The 22,706-nt window shown below is 51.4% G+C and overlaps 3 protein-coding genes, 1 long non-coding RNA gene and 1 other non-coding gene across 6 annotated transcripts in view; 1 reads left to right on the forward strand and 4 right to left on the reverse strand.

The window, feature by feature from the left end:
* Positions 1 to 22,706, reverse strand: part of LOC122682197 (tubulin alpha-1C chain-like) — a 1,110,822-nt gene that overhangs the window by 354,558 nt on the left and 733,558 nt on the right. The window lies entirely within an intron of this gene.
* LOC122682461 lies at positions 62 to 10,040 on the forward strand. 2 transcript variants are annotated; one of them, XR_006337388.1, is made up of 3 exons: positions 62 to 76; positions 2,751 to 8,553; positions 10,026 to 10,040. It is a non-coding gene; the product is annotated as an uncharacterized LOC122682461 (long non-coding RNA). The 2 variants fall into 2 exon arrangements; XR_006337386.1 differs by lacking the exon at positions 10,026 to 10,040 and adding an exon at positions 8,749 to 8,955.
* On the reverse strand, positions 1,721 to 7,365 carry GPD1 (glycerol-3-phosphate dehydrogenase 1). Its single transcript, XM_043885103.1, has 8 exons — positions 7,238 to 7,365; positions 6,577 to 6,754; positions 5,653 to 5,793; positions 4,910 to 5,048; positions 4,558 to 4,670; positions 3,630 to 3,863; positions 3,302 to 3,408; positions 1,721 to 2,360 (listed from the first exon to the last, which is right to left on the reverse strand). The coding sequence occupies exons 1-8, from the start codon at positions 7,276 to 7,278 to the stop codon at positions 2,264 to 2,266; spliced, it is 1,050 nt and encodes a 349-aa protein (XP_043741038.1). The 5' UTR covers positions 7,279 to 7,365; the 3' UTR covers positions 1,721 to 2,263.
* Positions 9,651 to 9,759, reverse strand: LOC122686619. Its single transcript, XR_006338859.1, has one exon. It is a non-coding gene; the product is annotated as a U6 spliceosomal RNA (small nuclear RNA).
* Positions 10,306 to 22,516, reverse strand: SMARCD1 (SWI/SNF related, matrix associated, actin dependent regulator of chromatin, subfamily d, member 1). Its single transcript, XM_043884968.1, has 13 exons — positions 22,155 to 22,516; positions 21,300 to 21,487; positions 20,991 to 21,033; positions 20,774 to 20,896; positions 20,174 to 20,296; positions 19,004 to 19,120; positions 17,679 to 17,780; positions 17,220 to 17,381; positions 17,043 to 17,140; positions 15,511 to 15,646; positions 13,419 to 13,541; positions 12,151 to 12,252; positions 10,306 to 12,020 (listed from the first exon to the last, which is right to left on the reverse strand). The coding sequence occupies exons 1-13, from the start codon at positions 22,329 to 22,331 to the stop codon at positions 11,967 to 11,969; spliced, it is 1,548 nt and encodes a 515-aa protein (XP_043740903.1). The 5' UTR covers positions 22,332 to 22,516; the 3' UTR covers positions 10,306 to 11,966.

Raw genomic sequence — 22,706 nt, forward strand, 5'->3', positions numbered from 1 at the left:
AGGCGATCTTTCTCTCCGACTTTGAGGAAACCAGCCAATCCTCAGCCTGTGGCGCAGTGATGTCTCCGGTAGCTAGGTAGGTTCTCTCGGAGTCAGCCCTCTGGAGGGGACTGTGCGCCCCCTACAGATTGGAGCTGCCCTCTTCCCCGCCGCCGGCCCTTAAGCCCAGCTCAGGTGGGAATCCGACCCGCACCGCGAGGCCTGGGCCGCCCAGGACTGCAGCAGGTGTGGCCATAGGCACGGAGTGGGCGCAAGGGTCGCATTTCCGTAATGTTTCTGTCCCATGTGTGACCTCCCCGCTTGCAGGCGGCGTGATATAGCCCCAAAGAAGCGCCCGGAAAGGATTGGGGGGATGCCACTTGGGGAAAGGGGGACTGCGTGGGCACCCCAGCAAGGGGCCGGGAGTGGCCGGGACAGTCGAGGAAAGATTTCTTTTTTCCTTTTTCCTGTGGCATGAGTGAAAACATACGCATGTTGTGATGCACCACTGCACATGCACCGCCACGTGCAGTTAAGCGTCCTTGTCCAACTTGTTTCTGGAAAAACCAAATTGGTTTTTGGATAGGCAAAAAAATTTTTTGATAGGCAAGGAGGCCTGATTCAGAAGCCTCAGATTCAGTTAATGGTGGAGTGAACAAAAATAAGCAAAGGTTTCTGACTCTCCAAGAGGGTCGCAGCTGCAGCCTAGGGAAGGGAGCTGTCATTTTGTCCTGACTTTGACCTCCTGGAGAGGCAGTTTCTGGATGCAGTCAGCGCCCGACCTGGGCCCAGCTTCACTGCCTGATCCAGGAAGCTCTGCCCTTCATTGGTGAGGCTGACTCCTCTTCTCAAGCACCCGCCTGGTTCGTCCAGAAGTAAGGGAAGATTACCTTCATGCTGGCCAGAGCCACAGTGTGCCAGGCACGGCCACACAGGAAGCTGAGACCCTCTGCTGTAGTGACAGGAGCCCTCGGGCTCTATTTATAGCCGGGGCCAAGCTGCTGACCTGGGACATTCCCCTGCTGCCATTCCAGCCTGGAGCAAGGCCACGGCAAAGCACAGACCTCTCCCTTCTCCTCTCACCCCAGGGGGTACTGTGGTTTGACTGTTTTTCCTCCTCCATGAGTTTCCCAGCTCCTGAGGTGCTGTAGAAGTCAATACCGCATGAGAAGGCCTTCAGGTGACAAAGGAGAGCTGACCTTGGAGTGTCAGGACCAAGATGGGGTCCTCCCTTATCCACTCTCTGGCCCCTGGGCCTTCGGGTACAGCTGCTGGTTAGCTGCCCTGGCTGCTCTAGGGGTAGCTGAGAATTGGGTATAAGGTTTAGGAGGAGGTAAGGATCCAAGATGTCTTGGGGAGACAGCAGCAGGAGGGACCCAACTGACACCTCCCCCCACTAGAGCTCCCAAGGAGGGAGGCAGAGCAGTTACAAAGGTCACAGGGAGCAGGGTGATCTGAGTTTGCTATGAAAAGGTGTAGCTCTGTCAGCAGATTAAGTTCCTGCTCCCCAAAGAGGGTACTGGCAGGGAGGGTGAGAGAGGCTTGGAAAGGTCACGCATGGTGGGGAGGAGCTGGCAAAGAACTAGGAACCGGGAAGTCCCGAGGGAGAATGACAAGCCCCATGGCCAGAGATGCCAGCGTGGCAGCAACTCTGGTGCCAGGGCAGCCTGGGGGAGGGGGAGAGGGGAGATGACCAGAGGTTTCTGAGGACGCAGATGTTGCTAGGAGAAGCTAGAAGGCGGTTGTTGGAGATCTTTGTATTTTGTGAACAAATACTGAGAGATCCATTGATGCCCTGTGGGGCCTGGCAGAGGTCAGAGCAAAGGGGTCCCTGGGGCCCACACCAGTTCAAAAGCCCAGACCCCTCCCTGCAGCCCTTGCCTCACCCCTCTTGTAGCTGAGGCATGGGGACAAGAATTCTGGTCTGTGTGAGGCAGCACGAAGCCCTTGCCTTTCCTCCCTTTCCCTCCCCTCCTCCCCCCACAGGCCCAAAGCCGGCCACTCTGGGGCTGATTCTGCCCCTCTCACAGGACAGGGAGAAAGCTCCCCGTTTGGAGAGGGACTAGGCAACTCCATTTCTGGTGAGATGTGATGGCCGAGAGGTGGTGGGCTGCTTCAGGATCTCCAGGCAGGAACCTGGGCCCTCAGCCTCCTGTCACTCAGTGAAAAGCTGAGAAGACGCTGCTCTGTGGGGAGTCCCGGAGATCCTGGGGGCCAGGCAACCCAAGCTTCTGCCTGTCTCCATTGGGATAAAGAGGCTGCCTGGCCTGGGCCTCAGGCCTGCTCACACATGTTCTGGATGATTCTGCAGGCAGTGGATGAACTCCCCCACTGGCAGGTTCTCGTAGCATACCTTGTACACAGCTGTGAACAGAGGGAACCTAGAATGGGGAAGGACAGAGCCAGCTTGGCCTCCAGACAAGCCCCCAGTCCTCCAGCCCGTAACCCTCTACTCCCTGCTCTCCCGCCTTCAAGCTCAAGCAGACCCTGGTTCTCAATTTCCAACTGCTAAGAATTTGAATTTCCTAGCCCTGGGTTTAGGGCTAGGACTGGGTTTTAGGGTCAGGTTCTTATTGCACTTCTCTCTATCATATTGAACTTGCCTGCGTGATTTCCTAGCATCAACTTTCTGTTCCAACTGGGCAAGCCACTTAACCCCTCTGAGCCTCACTATCATCAGCTGTAAAAGGGAGACAGTATAACAAAGTAGTGAAGAAGTGATTATGAGTTATGTGAAGGTGCTCAGTAAATGCCAATTTCCTTCTTCCCAGGCTGCTCCTTTTACAAGAAGCTTTACCTGACCAGTCGTGAGCTGATCTTCTGAGCTTGCTTCGAACTCTCTTGCTCTATGATTCTTTCTCAAATCAACAGAGCTCTGCTCTAATCACTGTCTTTGTGCTCCCTGAAAAGAAGACTGTCCTTGTCTTCACACCTCACCGCCCAGGACAGTATTCAGGGACAGAAGGGGTGGCCTCAAAGAAGTGGCTTAGACTGAGGGTGACGGACAGAGAGGCCGGACAGTCACAGAAGCTTATTCCTGTCCACCCACACAGCAGAGGACAGCGGGAGGCCATGTGACGCGTCCTAGCAATGTGGTATAAAGAGCACTAGACTGGAAAGAATTCAAAGACAATGCACTAGCTGGGGACAGTGGGCCCACCAGACCCTCTCCAGGCTCTTGGCTCTGTCTGTAAACATAAGACAACCTTTCCCTCTCTGCCCACTTCAAGGTGGGCAGTGAGGAGGGTTCAGGAAGATGATGAATGGGGAGAGCACTTCTGGCCGCGGTTCCCTCATGAGTGGGGCTGGGGCAGACACTTACTTATCCACCATGCCTTTGTGCTGGAGGATACTGTGCAGCTCCCGGGCTGTCTGGGGCCCCTGCAGCTTCTGTCCATTCAGCATCTCTTTCTCCAACTGCTCAATGGACTGTGAAGAAAATAGGACAGGCAGATGGAAATGGGAGAGGGGAGTTGTCAGTGTGAGATGGAGAGACGGGGGCTCCGGCAGGAGGTGGGTCTTAAGAGGAAAGAAATGGGAATGTTCACAACAATCTTAATGTTTGTACTCAAGAGATGCCACAAGCCAGGTTCCTCTGCCTTAACACCTACAGGGCCCAACCTCCCTGCTCCATTCTCCCCAGGGCCCACCTTTCCTGTGCGGGCGAAGGCCTCGGCCACCTTTCGGTTCCGCCCTCCATAGCAGGTAGTGATGAGGTCAGCAACACCGCAGCTCTCCAAGAAGGTGGCAGAGGACACGGAGCCGCTGCAGAAGAGCTTGGCGAAGGCGATCATCTCCATGAGTCCCAATCGGATCACAGCCGCCTTGGTGTTGTCGCCAAAGCCCAGGCCGTCACAGAAGCCAGCCCCCACAGCCACTATATTCTTTGAAGAGTGGAGTCATGGGTGAGAAAGGATCCCTCCCGCAGGCCCCACTTGGGACCCTCAGCACCTGCCTCATGCTTCTTCCACCAGCCATGACATGCCCACTTCCTTCATAATGAAGGAAGATGTGTGGGCGCCTCAACTCCTTCCATTCTTGGTTTCCCCACTGGTTGCACTCCCTTCTTTTGGCTGCACTCCCTTCTTTTAGCCTGGACTTGTGCTTCCTGGCTCCCCAGCCCTGCGCTATACTCCATCCTTGAGGACTTTCCCTGAAAACTAGTCTACCTGGCCCCCCCAACCATGGCTGTTTTATGTCCCTGATAGCCATCCATAGCTCTGTCCAGGAGCCAGAGTTCTGGTCATCAGTCTGTCTGGGTGTCCTGGACATCTCATCTCCCCTTACCCTGGGTGCTCCACCAGGGCATCTCCTCTTCCCCGCCAGACCAGCCCTTTGAGCCAGGGATAGGGTGTCCAACAAGGGGCTACAGAGGAAAGGAAGAAGGGAGCCCAGAGTCTGAAGGTAAGCGCCTGCAGGCCTGAGTGATCCTGGCTCTGCCTCTGCAGTGCTCCCCATGTGTACTGTACTCAGGGAGGATGGGGGGTGAGCACCTGGAGTCCCAGCAACATTGTGCAGCTAAGCTAGGCCTTCTTTCAGGACCTGCTCCCCACCCACACTGCCTCGTGCCCCTCTCACCTTTAAGGCCCCACAGATCTCTACTGTGTCCACCTCCTGCACCACCGTGACGCGGAAATTGGGTGTCTGCATCAACTCTTTCAGGAGCTGTCCGTGGGCCAGGTTCTTGCTACCTAAATTGGGGAGGGGGTAAGGCTTTAAGAAGGGGCTCTTGATTCTTCTTCCCACACCTGCCCGAATCAGGACCTCCAACTGTTTCTGTAGGGGCATCCAACCCCTCTCATCTCTAATGCCGGGGTCTTCTTCCTTCCCCTGCCTTATGGGGAGAAGAGGGCCAGGTGGGCGGGGAATAGAGCACGGGGAGCGGGTATAACTGGAGTTGCACCATGTATGTGGGTGGGTGGGGTCTCACCGATGGTTGTCTCACAGAACTTCTCCTCAGCCACCTCGTTGGCAATGTTGGCCCCCATCAGCACGCTCATGGGGATGCCAAGGTGCTCCCCAATCACTTCAGAGATGAGCTTCAGCCCCTTGGGGCCCTCGTCTACCCCCTGGGCACAGGATGGAGCTCAGGACAGGTGCCTTTTACCCCAGCTGAGGGCTTCCCCCAGAAATCCTGCCCCTTCCAAATTCAGTGTTCGTCAAGTGTCCCTCCCCAAAGGTCCTCCCCTAGTCCAGCACAGCCAGAGCTTGCTGTGAGGAGAGCGGATAGCCTGTGAAAATGAAACCATCCGAAAATTCTCCCACAACCTACTTCTCCAAGGTAATGTATCCCTCCACACCCCTGAACACCCCACCCCTGAGTACTCCAAACCAGCTTCCATCCCAGCCACTGCTCCAAACCAGCTGCCCTTCTCAGGTCCTCAAACCCAGCTCCTCAATCCAGCCTGCTTCTCATATCCCCTTAGCATCCCTCATACATCTAAATTCCCTAAGACATCTGCCTCCAAACTGACACCTTATCTACTCCGCAACCAACTTCCTCTTCCCAATGACCCCGGCATATGTTTCTCAAGCCTCCCCAAAGCCAACTCTTCTCCTCTCTTCAGAAAATTCCTGGCCTACTTATGCGGTTTTCTGTGTGTCTCACTTCACCAACCCTGAGCCCCACAGCAGGTAGCTGTACCCCCTTCCACAGGACGGTGTCTCTGGCACCTTAATAAGAGACACGCCAATGGTGTTGGCCTTCAGGTGGCCCTTGAGCTGATCACAGATCTTGCCGATGAACTGATGGGGCACCACGAAGATCAGGATGTCGGCATCCGCTGCAGCCTGGACCACATCAGGGACAGCCACCTGTGGGGGTGACCAGTGCTCATGGGCCTGACAGACTTCTTCTAGCCCCTGTGGAGCCCCATTATGGAGATCTAGGAGCTAGAGTGAGGCTGGTGGGGAAGAAGGAAGGTTGGGGTTGAATCTGGAAGGGCTGAACCTGGAGGAGCAAGACACTCTATTCTCTCCCCCTCGCCATCATTTCTTCTATGCTTCAGCTGTCCTGGACTCTTGGGAACTCCTGGAAACCTCCTCCCAGCTGTCTCCTAGCCCTTGGCTGTGGGACAGTGAAGTCTGGGCTTGGCAGGAGGAAGATGACAAGTAAGATTTCATCACCCTGCTCCTTAGGGCCCCCAGCTGGGAATGGAGAGCCCCAGTCTTCCTGCTCTCTTCCCTGCTCGCCCTTTCTAGGTGGGGAGTAAGCCACATGGATTTGACCAAAGACCTTAAGTCCAAGGAGCAGTCTCCATGTCTGCTAATCATTCAGTGAATGAGTAACAGGATTAGAGCCCGAGGCAGGCACTACCTGAACCCCAAGTCTGGGAGCCAGAGAACCTGCCTTTGGTTGTCATGGAGACCAACTTCCTCATCTTCTCCCCCTCCCTTTCCTCCTGGGAGCCCATGGGGCAAGGTGGAGATGCAGGGGTATGCATTCAGGTTGTCCTCAACCCCAGGAAGTGCTCTGGGAGCTGTGCACGAGGATACCCTGTGCCTGGAGGAGCCCTCCTGAGATGCTCCTCAGGTCCAGTGGTGCTTGAAATGGCCCCCTCACTTCCCTCTCCCTCTCCCCCGCGTGTTGGGGCTCACCACATTGGGGGGCAGCTTGTGCCCTGGCAGGTATTTGACATTCTCGTGCTCTGTGTTGATGATCTCTGTCAGCTTTCTGCCCCCGATGTCTTCCTCAAACACCCACATGGTCACCCGTGGGTCAAAGTGTGCCAGCTGGGCTGCATTGCCACCCACAATCTTGGCGATGGCTGAGCCCCTGGCGGGAGGGGGGAGTGCAGAAAGTGGAGTGAGGGAGGAACAGTAGCAGGGGAGGGGACAGTGCTCCACCTCAGGATATCACAGTATCCACTGGACTATTTACTTGCCACCTCCCTTGTCACCCCCTCTCCTATGACACTGTGTCTCTAATGAGCAGGCAACAGAAAGGAGACTCAGTCTCCCTGACACTGCTGCTGGAGAAGGGGGCCAGCTTTCTGATCTCCCAACACTGCGCCCCACCTCCACCCATGCAGTTTTTCAGGCAGGGAGCACTCTGGAGGCTCCCTTCCTGTGGGGAACAGGTGCCATGCCGAGAGGCAAGGGCCAGGAGGGGTCAGGGCACCCTCTGTCCTAGTGGGGTAGGCAAGAGACAGCAGCGGGAGCCGGAGCACTTCCTGCTCACCAAGCCTCCGTCCCTGACTTCCGCAGACTTGAGGGAGCCCCCCTGCCCCCCAACACACTCCTTGACAGAGCTGCTTACCAGTTGCCAGAGCCTACAATGCAGACTTTCTTGCCGGTCATGGTGCTGCTTCTCTGCCTGAGCCGCCAGCTGGGTGCCACTCTCCCCAGCTCCCCTGCTGGCTGGGAGCATATAACTCCAACACACGTGGGTGCAGCCAAGCCCCACCCTCCAGGGGAGGGGAGGCGGGCACCGAGGGAGACAGAGTCTGGCAGGGCCAGGGAAAGGGGGGAAAAGGGGAGAGAGACAGGTGGGGAACAGGAATGGGGCACAGACTAGGCCCGCTTTTCCTCTTAGGTTTGCCAGCTGACAGTGCTGGCAAGCTTCTTCCCTTGGCTCCAGCCCAGGTCCTCACCCCCCTCCCTCCCTGCAATGGGCTCATCTTGAGGTCTGCCAAGAGCAAGCCCAGATAAGGAACAAGTGACCAGTCGCCTGTGCTCCCTTCTGTCCCCTAGCCCTGGAATAAACTGTATTCAGTCCCAGCAGCAGATACAGGCATGCTTACTTTTCCAACGTAGGAATTGCCCCATGTGATCTCCCAGGACCCCCAAAACTGCGCTGCAGGTTTAACCTCTGGCAGTGATGGGTCACGTGTCACAGGTCCCACTCTAGCTCCACTGCAGGGCTGTGCGTGAGTGAGATGGGTGGGTGTAAGCCCTTTTATGTAAGGTAGGACCCCATAGAAGGGGAGGGGAGGGGCTGCTTTGGGGGCAGCCGGAGGATAAGACCCCACTAGCCTGAGAAACAGAACCCACCACTGGGCCTCTCCTCACCTGAATGCCTTCCAGAAAGGAGGGTAGGAAGTGTTAAAGTTGGACGCAAAGTTGTCCACAAGTCTTTTGCAGACTCTGGGCTTGAGGACAGAAGGCAGGCAGCCCAAGTGTTCACTATCCTTGAGAGGCACTGAGCTTCCTTCACTTCTCTCTTGGGTTTCCTAGCTGCTAACACGACAGGGGCTCCTTCAGTTTAGTGGCTAGTTTGCAGAAGCCAGAAAGGGAAGGGAGGCAGGACGTGGGGCAGCTGTGACCTCTGTGAGCCTTGTGGTCTCAGATGCTGTAACTGAGACTCAGTGGGGTGTGTGCTTTTGGGAGGAGGGAGAATGGAAGACACATTGAGTAGCTCAAGGCTCTATGTTGCCCACAGCAATGTTTAAGCAGGGAGCTTCGGTTTCTAGGCTGATGTGGAGAGCGGGGCAAAGGCCCCTAACGCTCCAGCTGTCTGTGCACCTTGGCCTGGAAGGCAGACATCACTGTGTGCTCACGTGCTGACCTCCTGGCTTGGCCAACTGCTGAGTGGGTGTTTTCGTCCCCCTGGGCTCTTGCTGGCTGCAAACTGTGGTAAGCACTGGGCCAGAGGGGAGTCTGTGTGTAACCACTGAATCAGGGTCAGTGCCCCTGAGATCAAGACTGGGGAGAAATGGTTTTCTAAGTTCTAGGGACTGCCCTGGAAAAGCCCACCATACTCTGCTCCCATGGCCAGGGAGTTCCCTTACAGGGACATAAATGAAATCAGTAGCTGATTGTTTCTCTTAGGAACAAAATTAAGCCTACTACAGAGCCAGCTTCCTGCAGATTACTGTTATTGCACTGGCATTGAGAAAAAGGCACCAGTGCCAGGCTGCCAGCTGGGAGCTCCGATTATGGGTGATGAAGAAAGAATGCTTCTGTCCCTGGCACATAGGATGAGAACCCCAAAGAATGGATGTTTATGCATAAAATAACCTCCTGTCTTTGCCTAAATGCTTCCATCTCTCATTTTGTCCCTACCATCATTTTTAGTAGTATGGAGACAAAGAATTTGTTAATTTATATAGGAATGAAATGTGTAGAGATTCAGAATTGGCTTGTCACAGGAACTTATCTGTTACACAAGAGTTCTTTTCCCAAGAGCAAACTGTAGATTATTTGCTTGAAATTAATAATGGTTCATCAGCCATTCATTACACATGTAATTAGCCTGGGTGAAAACAGATGCCATTTCAATGTCCTTGACATCAATTTTTTCCACTCCAAGTTATCACCCACACACACTTCTCTCTGCTTTCCCTATGCACGTCTGATAAACCCCCACATTCCAGACTGGGAACTGTGGTTGTTATCCTTGTTGGATTTGATTGCACATAGGCAATACTTGAGTATTCACAACCACGGAGGCAAAGGTTAACTTTTTAGTTACAGTTTTGAAATGTGGTTGCCTTCGTCCAGTGTCCTAAATCCCCTTCTTGGGTAGAACCAAGCTAGATAATGGCACAGAGGAGGAAAGGAAAGAGCCACCCAGTGGGAATCAAGCCTATTATGACGGCAACAAAGGCAGAATTTCCTGCTTCTGCTACTGGGAACCAATCCTGAGAGTGTTAACTCTGCCTGTGAGGGGTTGGCCATCTACAGTACAAGGATGATAGCAGAGCACATCCACACCAGTCTTTTTTTTTTTTTTTCATATGGAACGCTTCACGAATTTGCGTGTCATCCTTGCGCAGGGGCCATGCTAATCTTCTCTGTATCGTTCCAATTTTTTAGTATATGTGCTGCCGAAGCGAGCACCACGCCAGTCTTAAGAACTAAAGTCTTACTCATGGTTGAGAAAGGGGAACCTTAAAGAGTGACAGGCACAGAGAAGACAAATGTCTCCAGCCCTGGCCCGTGTGCAGATGGGAGCCCTGAGAACTCTAGAGACTCAGGTTCATCGAGTGTAAGGGATCACAGGTGCTCAAGGACAGTGCATTTGAGCCAGTGGGTGCCCTGGGGAGCGCAGAAGGGCAAGGGAAAGGATGGCAGTGCCACTGTCTTGTCGGAACCTTCCTTAACAGGAACTGAGGATAGGACTCAGATGCAGTGATGAAGCCTGCTAATCTCAGCCAGCATCTGCCCTTCTTGGACCACTGGGGCTGACAGAACAAGCTCTTAAGGTAAAACTTTGAGACCCATACGGTAGAAACCTTGTTTTTCACCATATCCCCAGTGCCTAGAACCACAGATGGCACACAGCAGGTGCTCAATAAACACTTGTCAAATGAACAAACACCATGAGCATGGCTAACGGCGTTGGAGAACACTCAGGGAAGAGCACTCCATCAGTACGGAGGGGGACCCATTCTTCAGAAGATTCTTTTATTAAAACTGGGTGACATTGATAAGGGGGCAGTACAAAAAAAATTTTGGTCCATGAAAAAAAACATAATAATTCAGTTAATAAAAACAGTTATCTTCAACAGGGACACTGTAGGAGTGCTGAGCTTCCTTCTCATGGTTCCAGCCCCAGGGACAGAGGTTGTCCAGTGTCACTGTGGGGAGAACCTTTCAGGGAGGGGGGTGATTAATGACTGGAAGGAGAAGATGGGGAGAGAATCCTGCTGTCCCCAGAGTGGAACAGGCAGGGATACAGGGCTGGGGGGTGTGCTCGCAGGAGCCTGAGGAGGGGGTGGGGAAGCAGGGGCTTTGTCAGTTCTGCAGGTTTACAGCCCATGCCGAACGGAATTCCCCCTCTGTGCCCAGCTGTCTCCCACCCTGCTGTGTTGAGTCTGCGAGCCTGGGATATGCTAACTCGGGGGTGATACAACCTGGAAGAATTTGAGGCTCTCCTGGAAAGATGCAAAACCATCTCAGTTCCAAGGGGCCAAGATCGCACAACAAGGTCCTGCTGCTACCTGAGGGGTCTGAAGCTTTGAGGGCGGGGGCTGGGGAGTCACAATCCTGTGAGGCAGGGAGAGGGAAGAGTCACAAACTCAAGTCAGAGCTCTCTGCAGCCCCAGGCGCGTACACTCCTCAGTGCCCCAGCAGTCACCAGCGGGTGTCAACTGGGCAGACAAGGTACAGGAAGACAGGATGGCCCAGGGCTTTTACCCGTTTGATTGCAGGCCTGTTTCTCCATGAAAGGATGGGGGAGGCAGGGCGGAGTGAATGAATGAATCACACCTCCACGCTACAGCAGAAAGGAACAGCCTCCGCTGGCAATGACGGCACCCTAGGTGAGGTCCCTGGGGCTCTGACAGGGAAAGGCAAGATTCCCCCACCCAAATGCCCTCAGTCAGGACAGACAGGAGGGAATCCTCAACAGCAGCTACAAGGAGTGTGCTGGGAGGGAGCAATACTATGAGAACAAACTCTAATACTGATGTGGACCCCCTGTGAGGGAGGGGAGAAGCACTGAGACAGCAGGCCCATCTGGAGGGCTGCAGACTGACCTGGGGCTCAGTGGAGCCCGAGAGCCAGGGTTCCTTTAGTGCTAGAGGGCAACAAGTGAAGGGAGAGTTTGCTCCAAACCTGTGGAGGGAAGGAAGGAAACTGGATTCTGTTATCAGGAGAGCCAAGATCAACTAGCTTATAGAGTGCCCCCAGGCCTGAGTCGTGGAGAAGGGGCTACCGCTCCCAACTCCCGGGTCTCTGAAGGGCAGGATCAGTGTAGCTGGTCCCCTTGAAGACCACTTGGCCTTAGGCCCAATCCATTCAATGCACTGATTACCACTACAGGTTCTCTCTCTAATACTATCTAGAGGTCCTATGCAGACCAGGGGAGGGGAGAGGCACACGGGAACTTTGTGGGGCAAAGGGAAGCTGGGGATAGGAAGGGGTGGGGTGGGAGAAGAGGCTAGCCGGTGTCACGCGAGACCCTCTTCATTCTGGTGTTGTCCTAGAACCGACAGCATCCCCTGGAAAGCCCCAAGCAAGACCAAGGCAGGTGCTCTGAGGCAGGCAGCACAGGGCCCAAATAAAGAAATCGGTGCAGCCATATCAGGGCTGTGGGAGAAGCCCTATGTATTTCGGATTCCCAGGGCTTGCTCTAATTCTTGTCGTCTCTGCTGCACCTAAGGAGAAAATAGTGGAGGGAGTGGAGGATGAGACAAACCAGAAGTTGTTCTTGATACCACTGACCCCCACCAGGGTGCAGACCCCTTGCCTTTTTGTCAGTTTCTCCTCTGCACCCTAGGTGCCTACCTTGGAGTAGAAATATCGACACACAGCCTCCTGGGCCCAAGGCTGGAAGTAGAACTCTGCTCGGCGTTCCTCCTCTGGGTTACCCACCACATCAGTCATGGTCTGAGAGAGAATGGGAAGCAGGAGAGAGAGAACAGGGTTGTTTCCTTCCTTGTCATCTGTTGTGGACTGAACAGTGTTCCCTAAAAGATACTGAAATCCTAATCCCCCAGTACCTGTGAATGTGACCTTCTTTGGAAATAGGGTCTCTGCAGATGATCAAGTTAGGATAAGGTCCTTAGGGTGGGCCTAATCCAATGATGGGTATCTTTATAAAAAGGGGACACTCAGACACAGAGACAGACAGGTACAGAGGAAAGACAATGTGAACACACATGGAGAACACCATCTACAAACCAAGGAATACCTGAGGTGACTAAAAGCCAGGAGAGAGGCCTGGAACAGACTCTCCCTCCCCACCCTCGGAAGGAACCAAACCCTGCTGACACCGTGACTTCAGGCTCTAGCCTCCAGAACTGTGAGACCATCCATTTCCCTTGTTTAAGCCACTGGGGCTGTGGTACTTTACTACGGCAGCCCTAGCAAACCACTAAAACAGCACTCCAAGTCACCCACCCTGTGGACAAGTCCCTGCCTTGTTCAGGGATCCTTCCTGGCACCCCCGTCCCCTGCTCCTCTGGTCAGGCTGACTGCAGTCACCACAGGACAGGCGAGAACTGAGGGCACGTCTCACATACTGTGCTCATTCCTACCTTCCTGCCTGAGCTTGCGATGCTCCTCTCTCTGGGAGCACCTCTCAGAGAGCACCCCTCTCTCTCTCAAATCCCAAATTCTCCAGAAAGCCTTTCCAAGCTATCCTAGCCTCACTAATCTCCCTTCTCCTTTGTTTTATCTTATTGGTTCTGGTGAAATTCTGATAATGTCGTACATGATTTACTACTTTTTTTTTTTTTTTCATGCAGCCCCAGAGGGGCAGATTTACTACTTTTAAAATCCCATTAGTCTGGTTTCTCAAACAGAATATATGCTACTTTGAAAGCAGAGACAGAGTTTTCCACTCTGTATCCCCTACAACATGGTGCACAGTGACAGCACACAGTAAATACTAGATGAACACTTGACGGTTCCATCTCCATTTCCCTACTAGAACAGGCTAAAGAGAGTCTGGCCCCTTCCTTCTCCCTGGCTCTCCACCACATGCTACAGACATAGAGCAAACACGTGCCTCATGGACCCAAGTCTCTTTGCACCTGTCCCAGGTTCTCTACCTTGAGGTCCCGGCACTGGGACTGAAGCCAGTCATTGATGAAACCCTGAGGGTCTCTGGCAAAGCTCAGCATGAACTCCCGCTGGGTCTTCAGCTGATTGATAGTTTCTATTGTCTCGTGGATCTGAAAGGAAGAAGGAAAGGAAGCTCATGACATTTCCACGTTGGGGAAATGCAAAGTTAAGTGGCAGGCAGTGTATGACTTCTCCTTGTGCCACTCCCAACCAAGGAAGAGAATGCAGTCCCAAAATGGCCCTGCTGCCCAGGGCCCCCACCTGCTCTGGCGCTTGGTGCTGTGTCTCTGTCTATCGCCCATGAGTGAAGTTTTCCTTACAGTCTGCACCATGTCCACTGTGGATGACGCTACATGGGAAATTTTTAATCCACAGCACAAATGGGTCTGGAAACTCTCAGGTAGAAAAGGAGTGGTACACAGGGCTGTCTCTGTAGCTGTAGTCCGTGGATTTTGTTGGCTGATACTCCATGCTCTTCCTGGCAATTTCATCTACTTGTATGTTCTCCAGCACCACTGACAGGGTAACGAGTCCCCAGGCTGCAGATCACAGTCCATTTTCTAAACTCCTACCAATGCATCTGCTTGACACCTCAAGGCACCTTAAACTCCCCAAAATAAAATCACTACCTTCTCCCAAGACTTGCTTCTCCTGCTCCCAATCTGAATGACTACAACTGCACACTCCAGCTGAAAACCTGGAGGTCTTCATACACCTCCTTTCCCTCACACCGCACCCCACCACCTGCATCTAGTGTCCAGATCCCTACAACTCCACCTCAACACCTTCCAAACCTGCCTACTCACGTCTGTCCTCACAATCAGCACCGTAAGGTTAGGCCCTTAACATACGTCATGTGCATTACTGCACCAACCCCCACCTGGGCTTCCTTCCCCCAGATCTGCCCCCCTTACAGTTCACCTCCCACCCACCTGCCAGTGAGCGTTCTAAATACAACCAGCACCAGGCCCTCCCATTCTCAGGACAAAGTATAAACCAGTTTACCCTGCCTCAAAGTGGTTTCAGGACTAGGTTCCTTCTCCCCGGCACCCCGAGCTTTATCTAACACAGTGAAGAGCTTGTATTTCTTCAACATACCAGGTTCTCTGCTCATCTTTGGACCTTCATATACCCTGCTCCCTCTTTCTGGAATGTCCTCTGCCCCCACACCCTAAGTACCATCATCCTTTCTCCCCTTTTGTTGACTCCCATCTGTTCAGTTCAGTTGCTCAGTCATGTGTGACTCTTTGTGACCCCATGGGCTACAGCACACCAGGCATTCCTGTCCATCAGCAACTCCAGGAGCTTGCTCAAACTCATGTCCATTGAGTCGGTGATGCCATCCAACCATTTCATCCTCTGTCATCTCCTTCTCCTGCCTTCAATCTTTCCCTGCATCAGGGTCTTTTCCAATGAGTCGGTTCTTTGCATCAGGTGGCCAAAGTATTGGGAGTTTCAGCTTCAGCATCAGTCCTTCCAATGAATATTCAGGACTGATTTCCTTTAGGATTGACTGGTTTGATCTCCTTGCAGTCCAAGGGACTCTCAAGAGTCTTCAGCAATACTACAGTTCAAAAGCATCCATTCTTCTGTGCTCAGCTTTCTTTATAGTTCAACTCCCATGTTGACTCCCATGTCCTTCAAGATTAGGTTGGGGCATCACCTCTTCCAAGAAAGCCTTCCTGTTTTCCTTTGTGTTCCCAGAGCCTTTCTGGCTTTACTTGCCTGGACTATGTCTAATGATGTTCATGGTAATAACAATAGAAGCAGCAGCCACCATTTGCTTTTATGTGCCAGATACAAGGTCATGTCTTCACATACATTGTCTCATTTAATCCTCATAACAACTTTAGAAAAATAGGCATTATGGTCTCTATTTCACAAATCAGAAACTGAGGCTCAAAACTATTAAGAGGTATAGTTAAGAATCAATGTGTGTCTGGCTCCAACCAGCACCAAACAAAGTGCCTAGCATATACTGGGTGTCAATACATTTTGAATGAATATCAAAAATCAAAGAAGCCAAGAAGCTGTGATAGAGGGCTAGCGACACCCAACTATCCAGGCCACGGTCCCTACCTTGTTGTCTAGAGTAGCAATCTCCTGCTGGCTGGCAGTAGACAGCAGAAAAGAATTCATCTGGGTCTTCAAGGTATCATCCACTTCCACATCAATGTCATAACAAGCTGTCTTTTTCTGATCATTCGGGTCAACACTGAGGAGGAAATCAAGGAGGCCTGGTAAAGAGCTTGTTCCCTAAGACCTAATCACACAAGTCTTAGACTGAAGGTCAAGGGGTTGACTGCAAAAGGGTATCAGAGACCTTGTTGGTGTGACAGAAATGCTCTGTACTCTTCCTGTGGTGGTAGCTATAGGATGTGCACATTTGCCAAAAATCATCAGATTTTAAATGGGTGTAATATATTGCATATAAGCCTCAGTAATAATGGTAAAAAGTCAAATGGTACAAAAGATATCCGATAAAAAGTAAGCTTCTCCCTCCCCACAAAGAAACCATTGCTACAGTATCTTTTCACTTATTAAACTTAAATTGACTCTGAAAATACATTCAAATAAATACACACCACACACAATAAAATGTGGTCTAAATTTAATCACATGAATATAGGACAAACTAGCTTCTACTGACCCAGTGTATAAGTTGTAGGAATTACTATCGGCTAAGTGATGATGGTTCAGGGTCTAGTGAAAGGAAACCTTTACTGGAGTTAATATGGAATAAGGGAAAGAGGGCAAAGACTACGTAGAGCCAGAAGACATGGTGCTTTGAGGAGAAAGTGCCTTCTTTCACTCTGTATCTGCCTAGACATGCCTTGATCATCCATCTTCTCAACAGAAAAGCAGATAGAGGTAATGGAGTTGGAGTCTCAGACTGGAATGTCCTACCACCCAGAGAAAAGACAGGAGTTTATCAGTGATAAGCTAGTAAATTCTAACAACTGATTCTCCAAAAGAGAAAAAGAACAACAATAAGAAAAAGCCCTGACTTGGAGCATTTGCTAACTTCTGTGTTTTAAATATTCTCAACATGGTTGATTTCAAGATGCCAACATTATATCACTGATCAAGGAATTGGGAAGGGATGTGCAGTAACACATCATTAGATAGCATTTCTACCACAAGACACAATTGACAGAAGTAACTTCGAAAACACAAACCCCAGTATGTGTCAGTTGCTCAATCGTGTCTGACTCTTTGAGACTCCATGGACTGTAACCGGCCCGGCTCCTCTGTCCATGGAATTCTCCAGGCAAGAATACTGGAGTGGGTTGCCATTCTCTTCTCCAGGTGATTTTCCTGACTCAGGGATTGAACCTGGGTCTCCTGCATTGCAGGCAGATTCTTTACCATCTGAACCACCAGGGAAGCCCAAACACCAGTAAACCAATATAATAACTCAGAAATGATGACTTTTTGAGTACATTTACACTTATTTTTTATATAATGCATTTAATCGCAAGTTTATATATCCTAAATAATGACTGTGTTTAACAACCTGCTTATAAATTTTCTAAAAATTCTGAGAACTGACTTGTGCAGGTGGTACAAGCCAGCTCCAGCACACCACTGTCTCGCATACACATGCTTACCTGATGACATGATTAATGATAATGGGCTCAGGTGGCATAAGCAAGGCATGGAGCCGTTGGGGAATCTCTGAAAACTTCATACGTTGAGACTCAAAGATCTATGGGAAAGAGGAGAAGCAGCTAAGAGTAAAACTAGTGCTGCAATGGACTTGAGAAAAGAATGGAAACTTTTCTTACCTGCTGGAGGTACTTGTCACAAATGACAAACTCCCGCTCATGTGGGTCCTGGAGCTTGTGTGTCTTAATATATTGCCACAGTGCTTGAATGATCACCGGACGGGTCTGGGTGTGAATGCCCAGTAGCCGAGCCAGACGAGGGTCTAATTTAAACTGAGGAGGCTGGAGAGAACGAGGATATAGGGATGAAGCCAGTGAGCTGAGTCTATGTGCTATTATGGGGCACCTGGTGTGGTCATACATTCATGCCATTCAACAGGCATTCATGTTGTGCTTTCTCTGGAGCAGAAAAACACTAAGGGAAACTCAGAAATGACTAAGACCCTACCCCTTAAAGATATTTAGGGAGCTAACAGTCTGATGGCAAATTACCTGCAACTAGACTTAAACTGCCTTTACATGTCAGACTGCTGATGGGTGGGGCTGAAGGCTGGTCCTCCGCATGGCAGCACAGCGTACCTGGTAATCCAGCATCAGCAGGACAGTACATCGTACATTCACATCTCCCGGCCGCTTCACCTGGAAGCCATCCGTCTCCTGGGTAGTGGCGGTCCTGTGCCACTACAGAGAGGAAGATGTCAGGGGGTGCTCTCCCAGAGGAAGAGCTGGGGTGGGAGGGAAGAGCTTCTGTAATGACTGAATTTTCAACTTTGATTAATGAGGCTGCTGGAGAAGAGCAACAGCATGAGACATTTTAAAAAACTGCATATGACTTTGGGATTCCTGTCTATAAGTAGATGGACATTTTAATTTTGATTGCTCAGGGTCACATTTAAATTAGCCTGTATTTTCAGTGATTTTATCCACAAAATGGATAATATACACATGTACAGTAAAATAACATAGCTATCATCTACTGAGTACTTACTATTTGCCAGCGTATTCTAGGACATGTACTTGGATTATCACACTGAATCCCCACAACATTCATATGAGAAAGGCATGATTAAACCTATTTTACAGATGAGAAAACTAATGCTTAAAAGAATGAAGCAAGCTGCCCAAGATCAACAGCCAATAAGTGGTGGAGCTGTTATCTGAGCTCTGGTGTGTTGGATTCCACAGTCCACATTCTTAGGCACTATGCTCTACTGCTATAAAGTTAAATATATTTACAAATTTCTATTGATTCTATGACTTACTTCCCTTATTAGACGGTAAAGACCTTCCCATGTTTCTTAGTGGTTGAGGTTAAGGGGCTGCGGCTACACTGGCAAAGAAAGGAGCAGGTTGAGTTCACTTGGAGTGTTGGACTACCTCATTCTGGTTTTGACTGCATCACAAAGAACACTGTTGCTAACATGGTCTTTAGAACACTATGTAATCAGGCATTATAATAAAGAATTTTTGATGATTTGGAATGTGAATCTAAACAAAGCAGGAACCAAAAGCAAGGAGCAGATCTGTAAAAGTGGCCTTGGTAAGGACTAAATCCTATTAATGAACCCCCTTAAACACAGCACTGGTTACCAGGAAAAAAGATGAACGGCGCGTGGATAGCTACATCTCACCATTCCTGGCATGTATAAAAAGCCTCCATTAGACTTTCTCTTGAGAGTGGGAGCAGCAATCAAGATAATTAAATTTAAAAGGTGGGACAAGTCAGACTGTAAGAATTCTTGGGTCCAAACAGCACCAAAACCAAACAGCTAGTGCCACCTGGAGGCCAATGTACAAACTGCACTGGAGGTACCCGACCCCCTCTCCCTAGACATTAAAGTTTAGCTCTCAAGTCCATCATGCTCTAATGATAAAGTCAAGGTCTAGAGGACAGAACTACTCACTTCTACCAGATGGTTGTCTGGTCCATACAGGTCTTTGTCCAGTTCAATCACCAAGGATTTAAAAAAAGAAGAAAACTTCCTCTTTTGTTTGGTGGCATCATATTTGGACAAAGCTGACTAGAAAAGAAGAGATGAGACGTCGTGTTAGAAAAAGCCAGAATTCCCCAAAACAAAGTCCCGTAAACAACCCACAAAAGCAATGGGAAAAAAACTCAAAAATGTCTTCTGAGTGTATCTTAGGAGATGGCAAGGTAGGTGTCTATTAAACAAGCTGCAGTAGCAACAGGACCCTGAAGAAGCAGCCTATAACGTGTATAGGGTCATTGCCTTGCCCACCTCTTTTTCCCAAGGGAAATGATGCAAGTTAAGCCAAACCTTTACACATAATAAAGCGAGTCTGAACAGAAAAAAATCTGACTCTAGAGGGGAAATGAATCACAGGTAATAAGCAGCCAGAACAAAAACAGCTTTATTTGGATGACATGACACCACTGGCAGATGGACTGGACCTATATAGAGAAAACAGAGGCTCTGACATTGATCCCTGGTTCTCCTGAAAAATGCTTTCATACTGACTTGCCTGTGAACAGCTAAAAATAGAGAGCCAGAGAGTATAAGGGAATGGCAGGTGAGCTTCTCCAAGGAGCTTCTGGAGTGGGAAGTTTGGGGGCTATCACGTGGCAGCTGATGTTCCCCATGAAGCAACAAAGAGCCTGCCAGAGAAATCAATCCCACATAAACTGCGAGCTGTTTCCAATAGGAGCTGGAAAGACGGAGAGGCCACAGCAGAAATCACGGACCTCAAGGACTCAGGGAAGAAAGCATGGCCCAAATGTTAAGTGCAAATTCACTTGGTTTAAAAGAAAATAAATAACTGAAAAATCTGCTGATACTGCCAAGACCAATGGCTAGCCGCATCAGGAGAGAGGTAAACAACAAATCAAATCCCAGGACAATAAGGTTCTCGATGTGATACCACAGGGAGGGCCAAGCTGTGGGAGCCAGACACAAAGATCCATTGTCTGTTAGTGCGGGGAACACAGTGACCCTCTCCCCGCTGTTCCCAACAGGAGCCGTAAGCACCAGTCAGGCTTCCTGCCAACCAGACAATACTGCTTGTTCCCAGAAGCTCCCACCCTAGACGCCAACCACAGTGGACCTTGAACTCACATCCTCCAGGAGCCGTCCTTCTACCCGAAGTTCCCAGGAAGCCACCGTCCCTTCCCCATCCTCAGCATCTGACTTAGCCGGATTGAAAGTGTTAGAAATGAAAATTCGCAGCTTCCGTTTTTGCTGAGGAAGGCAGAAACAGGATTGACAGTGGGGCTTCAGTGGTTTGATGTTGAAGACAAGGGTCTCCCCAAACCCGACAATGACTCCTAACAGACTGGCTTACTGTCTACGCAGCCCCTGGGGTGGTTGGATGGAGATTCCAATGAGAAGAGGAGCACAAGCCACTGGCCTGAGTGCAAATGCATTCACCAGGATGCCAGGTAGACAGACATGCAAGATGCCAGGTTCCCAAGGTGGCAGAGCAGTTATAGCAAAAACACCAACAGGGTATATTTCTGGTGCAAGAAATATCAAAAGCCCCTCCCCCTTTGCTATTCTGTTCTTACGCTTCTAATGTAATTCTCAGTTCGTAGGCGGAAGAGATGTAATTTAAATGCCAAGGAAAGCTGTGCTATGCCTTTGATTTCTCATCCTGAGCCTGCTGAAGGTTCCCGAGTCCTCTCCTTTGGCTCTCTGCCTAGTACTCTCCTGTGTTACCTTGATGGGACGTTTCAAGGCCTCCTGGATATCTAGCCGTTTCCTCATGATAGTCTGGTCCAGTTTCCTTTCAAAAGCCAAGAGATCCATATAGGCCTGGGATTCTGGTACCAGTTCACGAATCTTAGGAACAGAAAGATATCATTGGGATCTAAGGCTGACCATCTCTACTCTCAAACTCATCACACCCTCAAGAAGGTCTATAGCCTGGACTCACCCTTTGAGGTAGAATTTTGTCAGCCATCTTCTTTTTTTTTGCACTGTTTGGAATAAATACTGTTATCAGGTTGGGATGGGACTAGCCAGAACATGAAGACAGGCTGTCAGCACCTCCATTTATAGTGAAGGAACTGCAAAGCTTGTCTCAAATCAAAGACACCCCCACCCCTAACAAACACAAAGCAATTATTTTAAGAATGAGCATCGTCTGCTGACACAGCACTGCCACTTCTCAGCTCAGGTACTCCCAGCACCTGCGTCCTCACAGGCCTCCTCCCTCCCTCCCTCCACCCTGGGATCATCTTACTTGTGGTTCCGATTTTGGACCGCCTGCTGCTGGACCTGCTGGATCTGCTGAGGCGCAGGTCTCTTGCGGGACTGGTCCATCCCTGACTGGGCCAGGCCAGGTCGGACTGAAGGGTTCCCCCCATAGCCAGGGGGTCCCATGGAAGGTCCCTGAGGTGTCATTCGGCTGCCTGGTAGCATACCTGGTCTCTACAGAGGGGAGAGGACCTAGAGATGTCATGGCTTCCCCTGCAAACCCCACCAAGAAAGGGAAAGTGGGGGAGGCCTGAGTTCTTTGAATGAAACAAGGCAGGGGGGTGGGGTGGAGCACAATGGTGGGGCGGGAGGAGAGCCCTCTACCTCTCTGACATCCAAGTAATTGGAACTTCCTCTGCTCCAGCCCTGACTCCACAGGAGAATATTGCCCCAAAGCAAAGACAACCAGACTATACTCAAATTCTCCCCTAGTTTGTATCTGGCACACTGGACATCTCTTCTAGTCCCATATTTACTCAGAGAGTACTGTCAGGCACTATCTCCTCAGAAGCCGACCTCAATTTGCCAGCTACACCTGTGTTCCTCTCGGCACTGGAGATGCCTAGGCCATTTACACTCAAGGTCTCACAGGCCCACGTTTGGCCTCACTTCGTCCACCCCGCTTTTACATCCTGACTCCCCAAGAAAACAATGCCTCTAGGAGCGGGTGGGGATGCTAACAGCCTCCCTTCCCTTCCCCGCACCGTCTCCCCCGACCCCAACTCGGAGCCCGAATCCCTCTCAGGCGCGTCCCTCCTCCTCCTCCCCCCACCCCTGTCACTCCCAGGCCCCCGCTCGGCCCCGCCCCCGGCCCGCGCGCCCCTCCTCCTGCCCCACTCACCGGATAGGCCGCTCCAGGCATCGGGGAGCGGTATAGCCCTTGACCCGGCGCCGGGCCCATTCGCACCGGAGGCCCCGGTGTCCCGCCCGGGCCCAGGGCAGCCGCCGCGCCCGCCCCTCCTGAGGCTCCGGCGCCGCCGCTCGGAGCCACAGACTGGAAACCCGCCCGGGCCGCCATCTTTCCCGGAGCCGCTGCTGCAGCTGCACAAAGAACCGGAACCGGAACTCCCCCCGCCCCCCCGCGCGCCCCCCGCGCGCCCTCCTGTCCGCCCGGCCGGCCCGCCGGCACGGGAGGCTCAGGGCAGCGAGACTGTGGGCTAGAGGGGGGCGACTAGCGGAAAAGGCGTGTAACCACTCCCTCCAGCCTTCACGGTCCGGGAGGGAAAACCATCGAGAAGAGCTCTGGGATAGAGAGGCCATGCGAAAGGGCGCCCCCAGGCCGACGGAGGGAGACAAGGACCTGGAAAGGGGGACCACTGCACCATTCCTACGCGAGGGTGATGGAGTAAATGCTTCATCTTGGCGCAGTGCGTTTAACTTTCCAAAGCCCTTG

This window comes from Cervus elaphus, chromosome 3 (genome assembly GCF_910594005.1).
Source record: "Cervus elaphus chromosome 3, mCerEla1.1, whole genome shotgun sequence".
Lineage (NCBI taxonomy): Eukaryota > Metazoa > Chordata > Mammalia > Artiodactyla > Cervidae > Cervus > Cervus elaphus.

What these genes read in the sequence shown, in the direction of transcription:
- GPD1 (XM_043885103.1), bottom strand. Translation starts at nt 7,278, where the DNA reads ATGACCGGCAAGAAAGTCTGCATTGTAGGCTCTGGCAACTG. An exon ending in ATTGTAGGCTCTGGCAACTG is followed by an intron (nt 6,755 to 7,237) that starts GTAAGCAGCTCT and finishes CCCTCCCGCCAG; the next exon opens with GGGCTCAGCCATCGCCAAGA. An exon ending in ACAAGCTGCCCCCCAATGTG is followed by an intron (nt 5,794 to 6,576) that starts GTGAGCCCCAAC and finishes TCACCCCCACAG; the next exon opens with GTGGCTGTCCCTGATGTGGT.
- SMARCD1 (XM_043884968.1), bottom strand. Translation starts at nt 22,331, where the DNA reads ATGGCGGCCCGGGCGGGTTTCCAGTCTGTGGCTCCGAGCGGCGGCGCC. An exon ending in AAGGACGGCTCCTGGAGGAT is followed by an intron (nt 19,121 to 20,173) that starts GTGAGTTCAAGG and finishes CTTCTTTTCTAG; the next exon opens with TCAGCTTTGTCCAAATATGA. An exon ending in GTCGATATTTCTACTCCAAG is followed by an intron (nt 12,021 to 12,150) that starts GTAGGCACCTAG and finishes TTTTCTCCTTAG; the next exon opens with GTGCAGCAGAGACGACAAGA.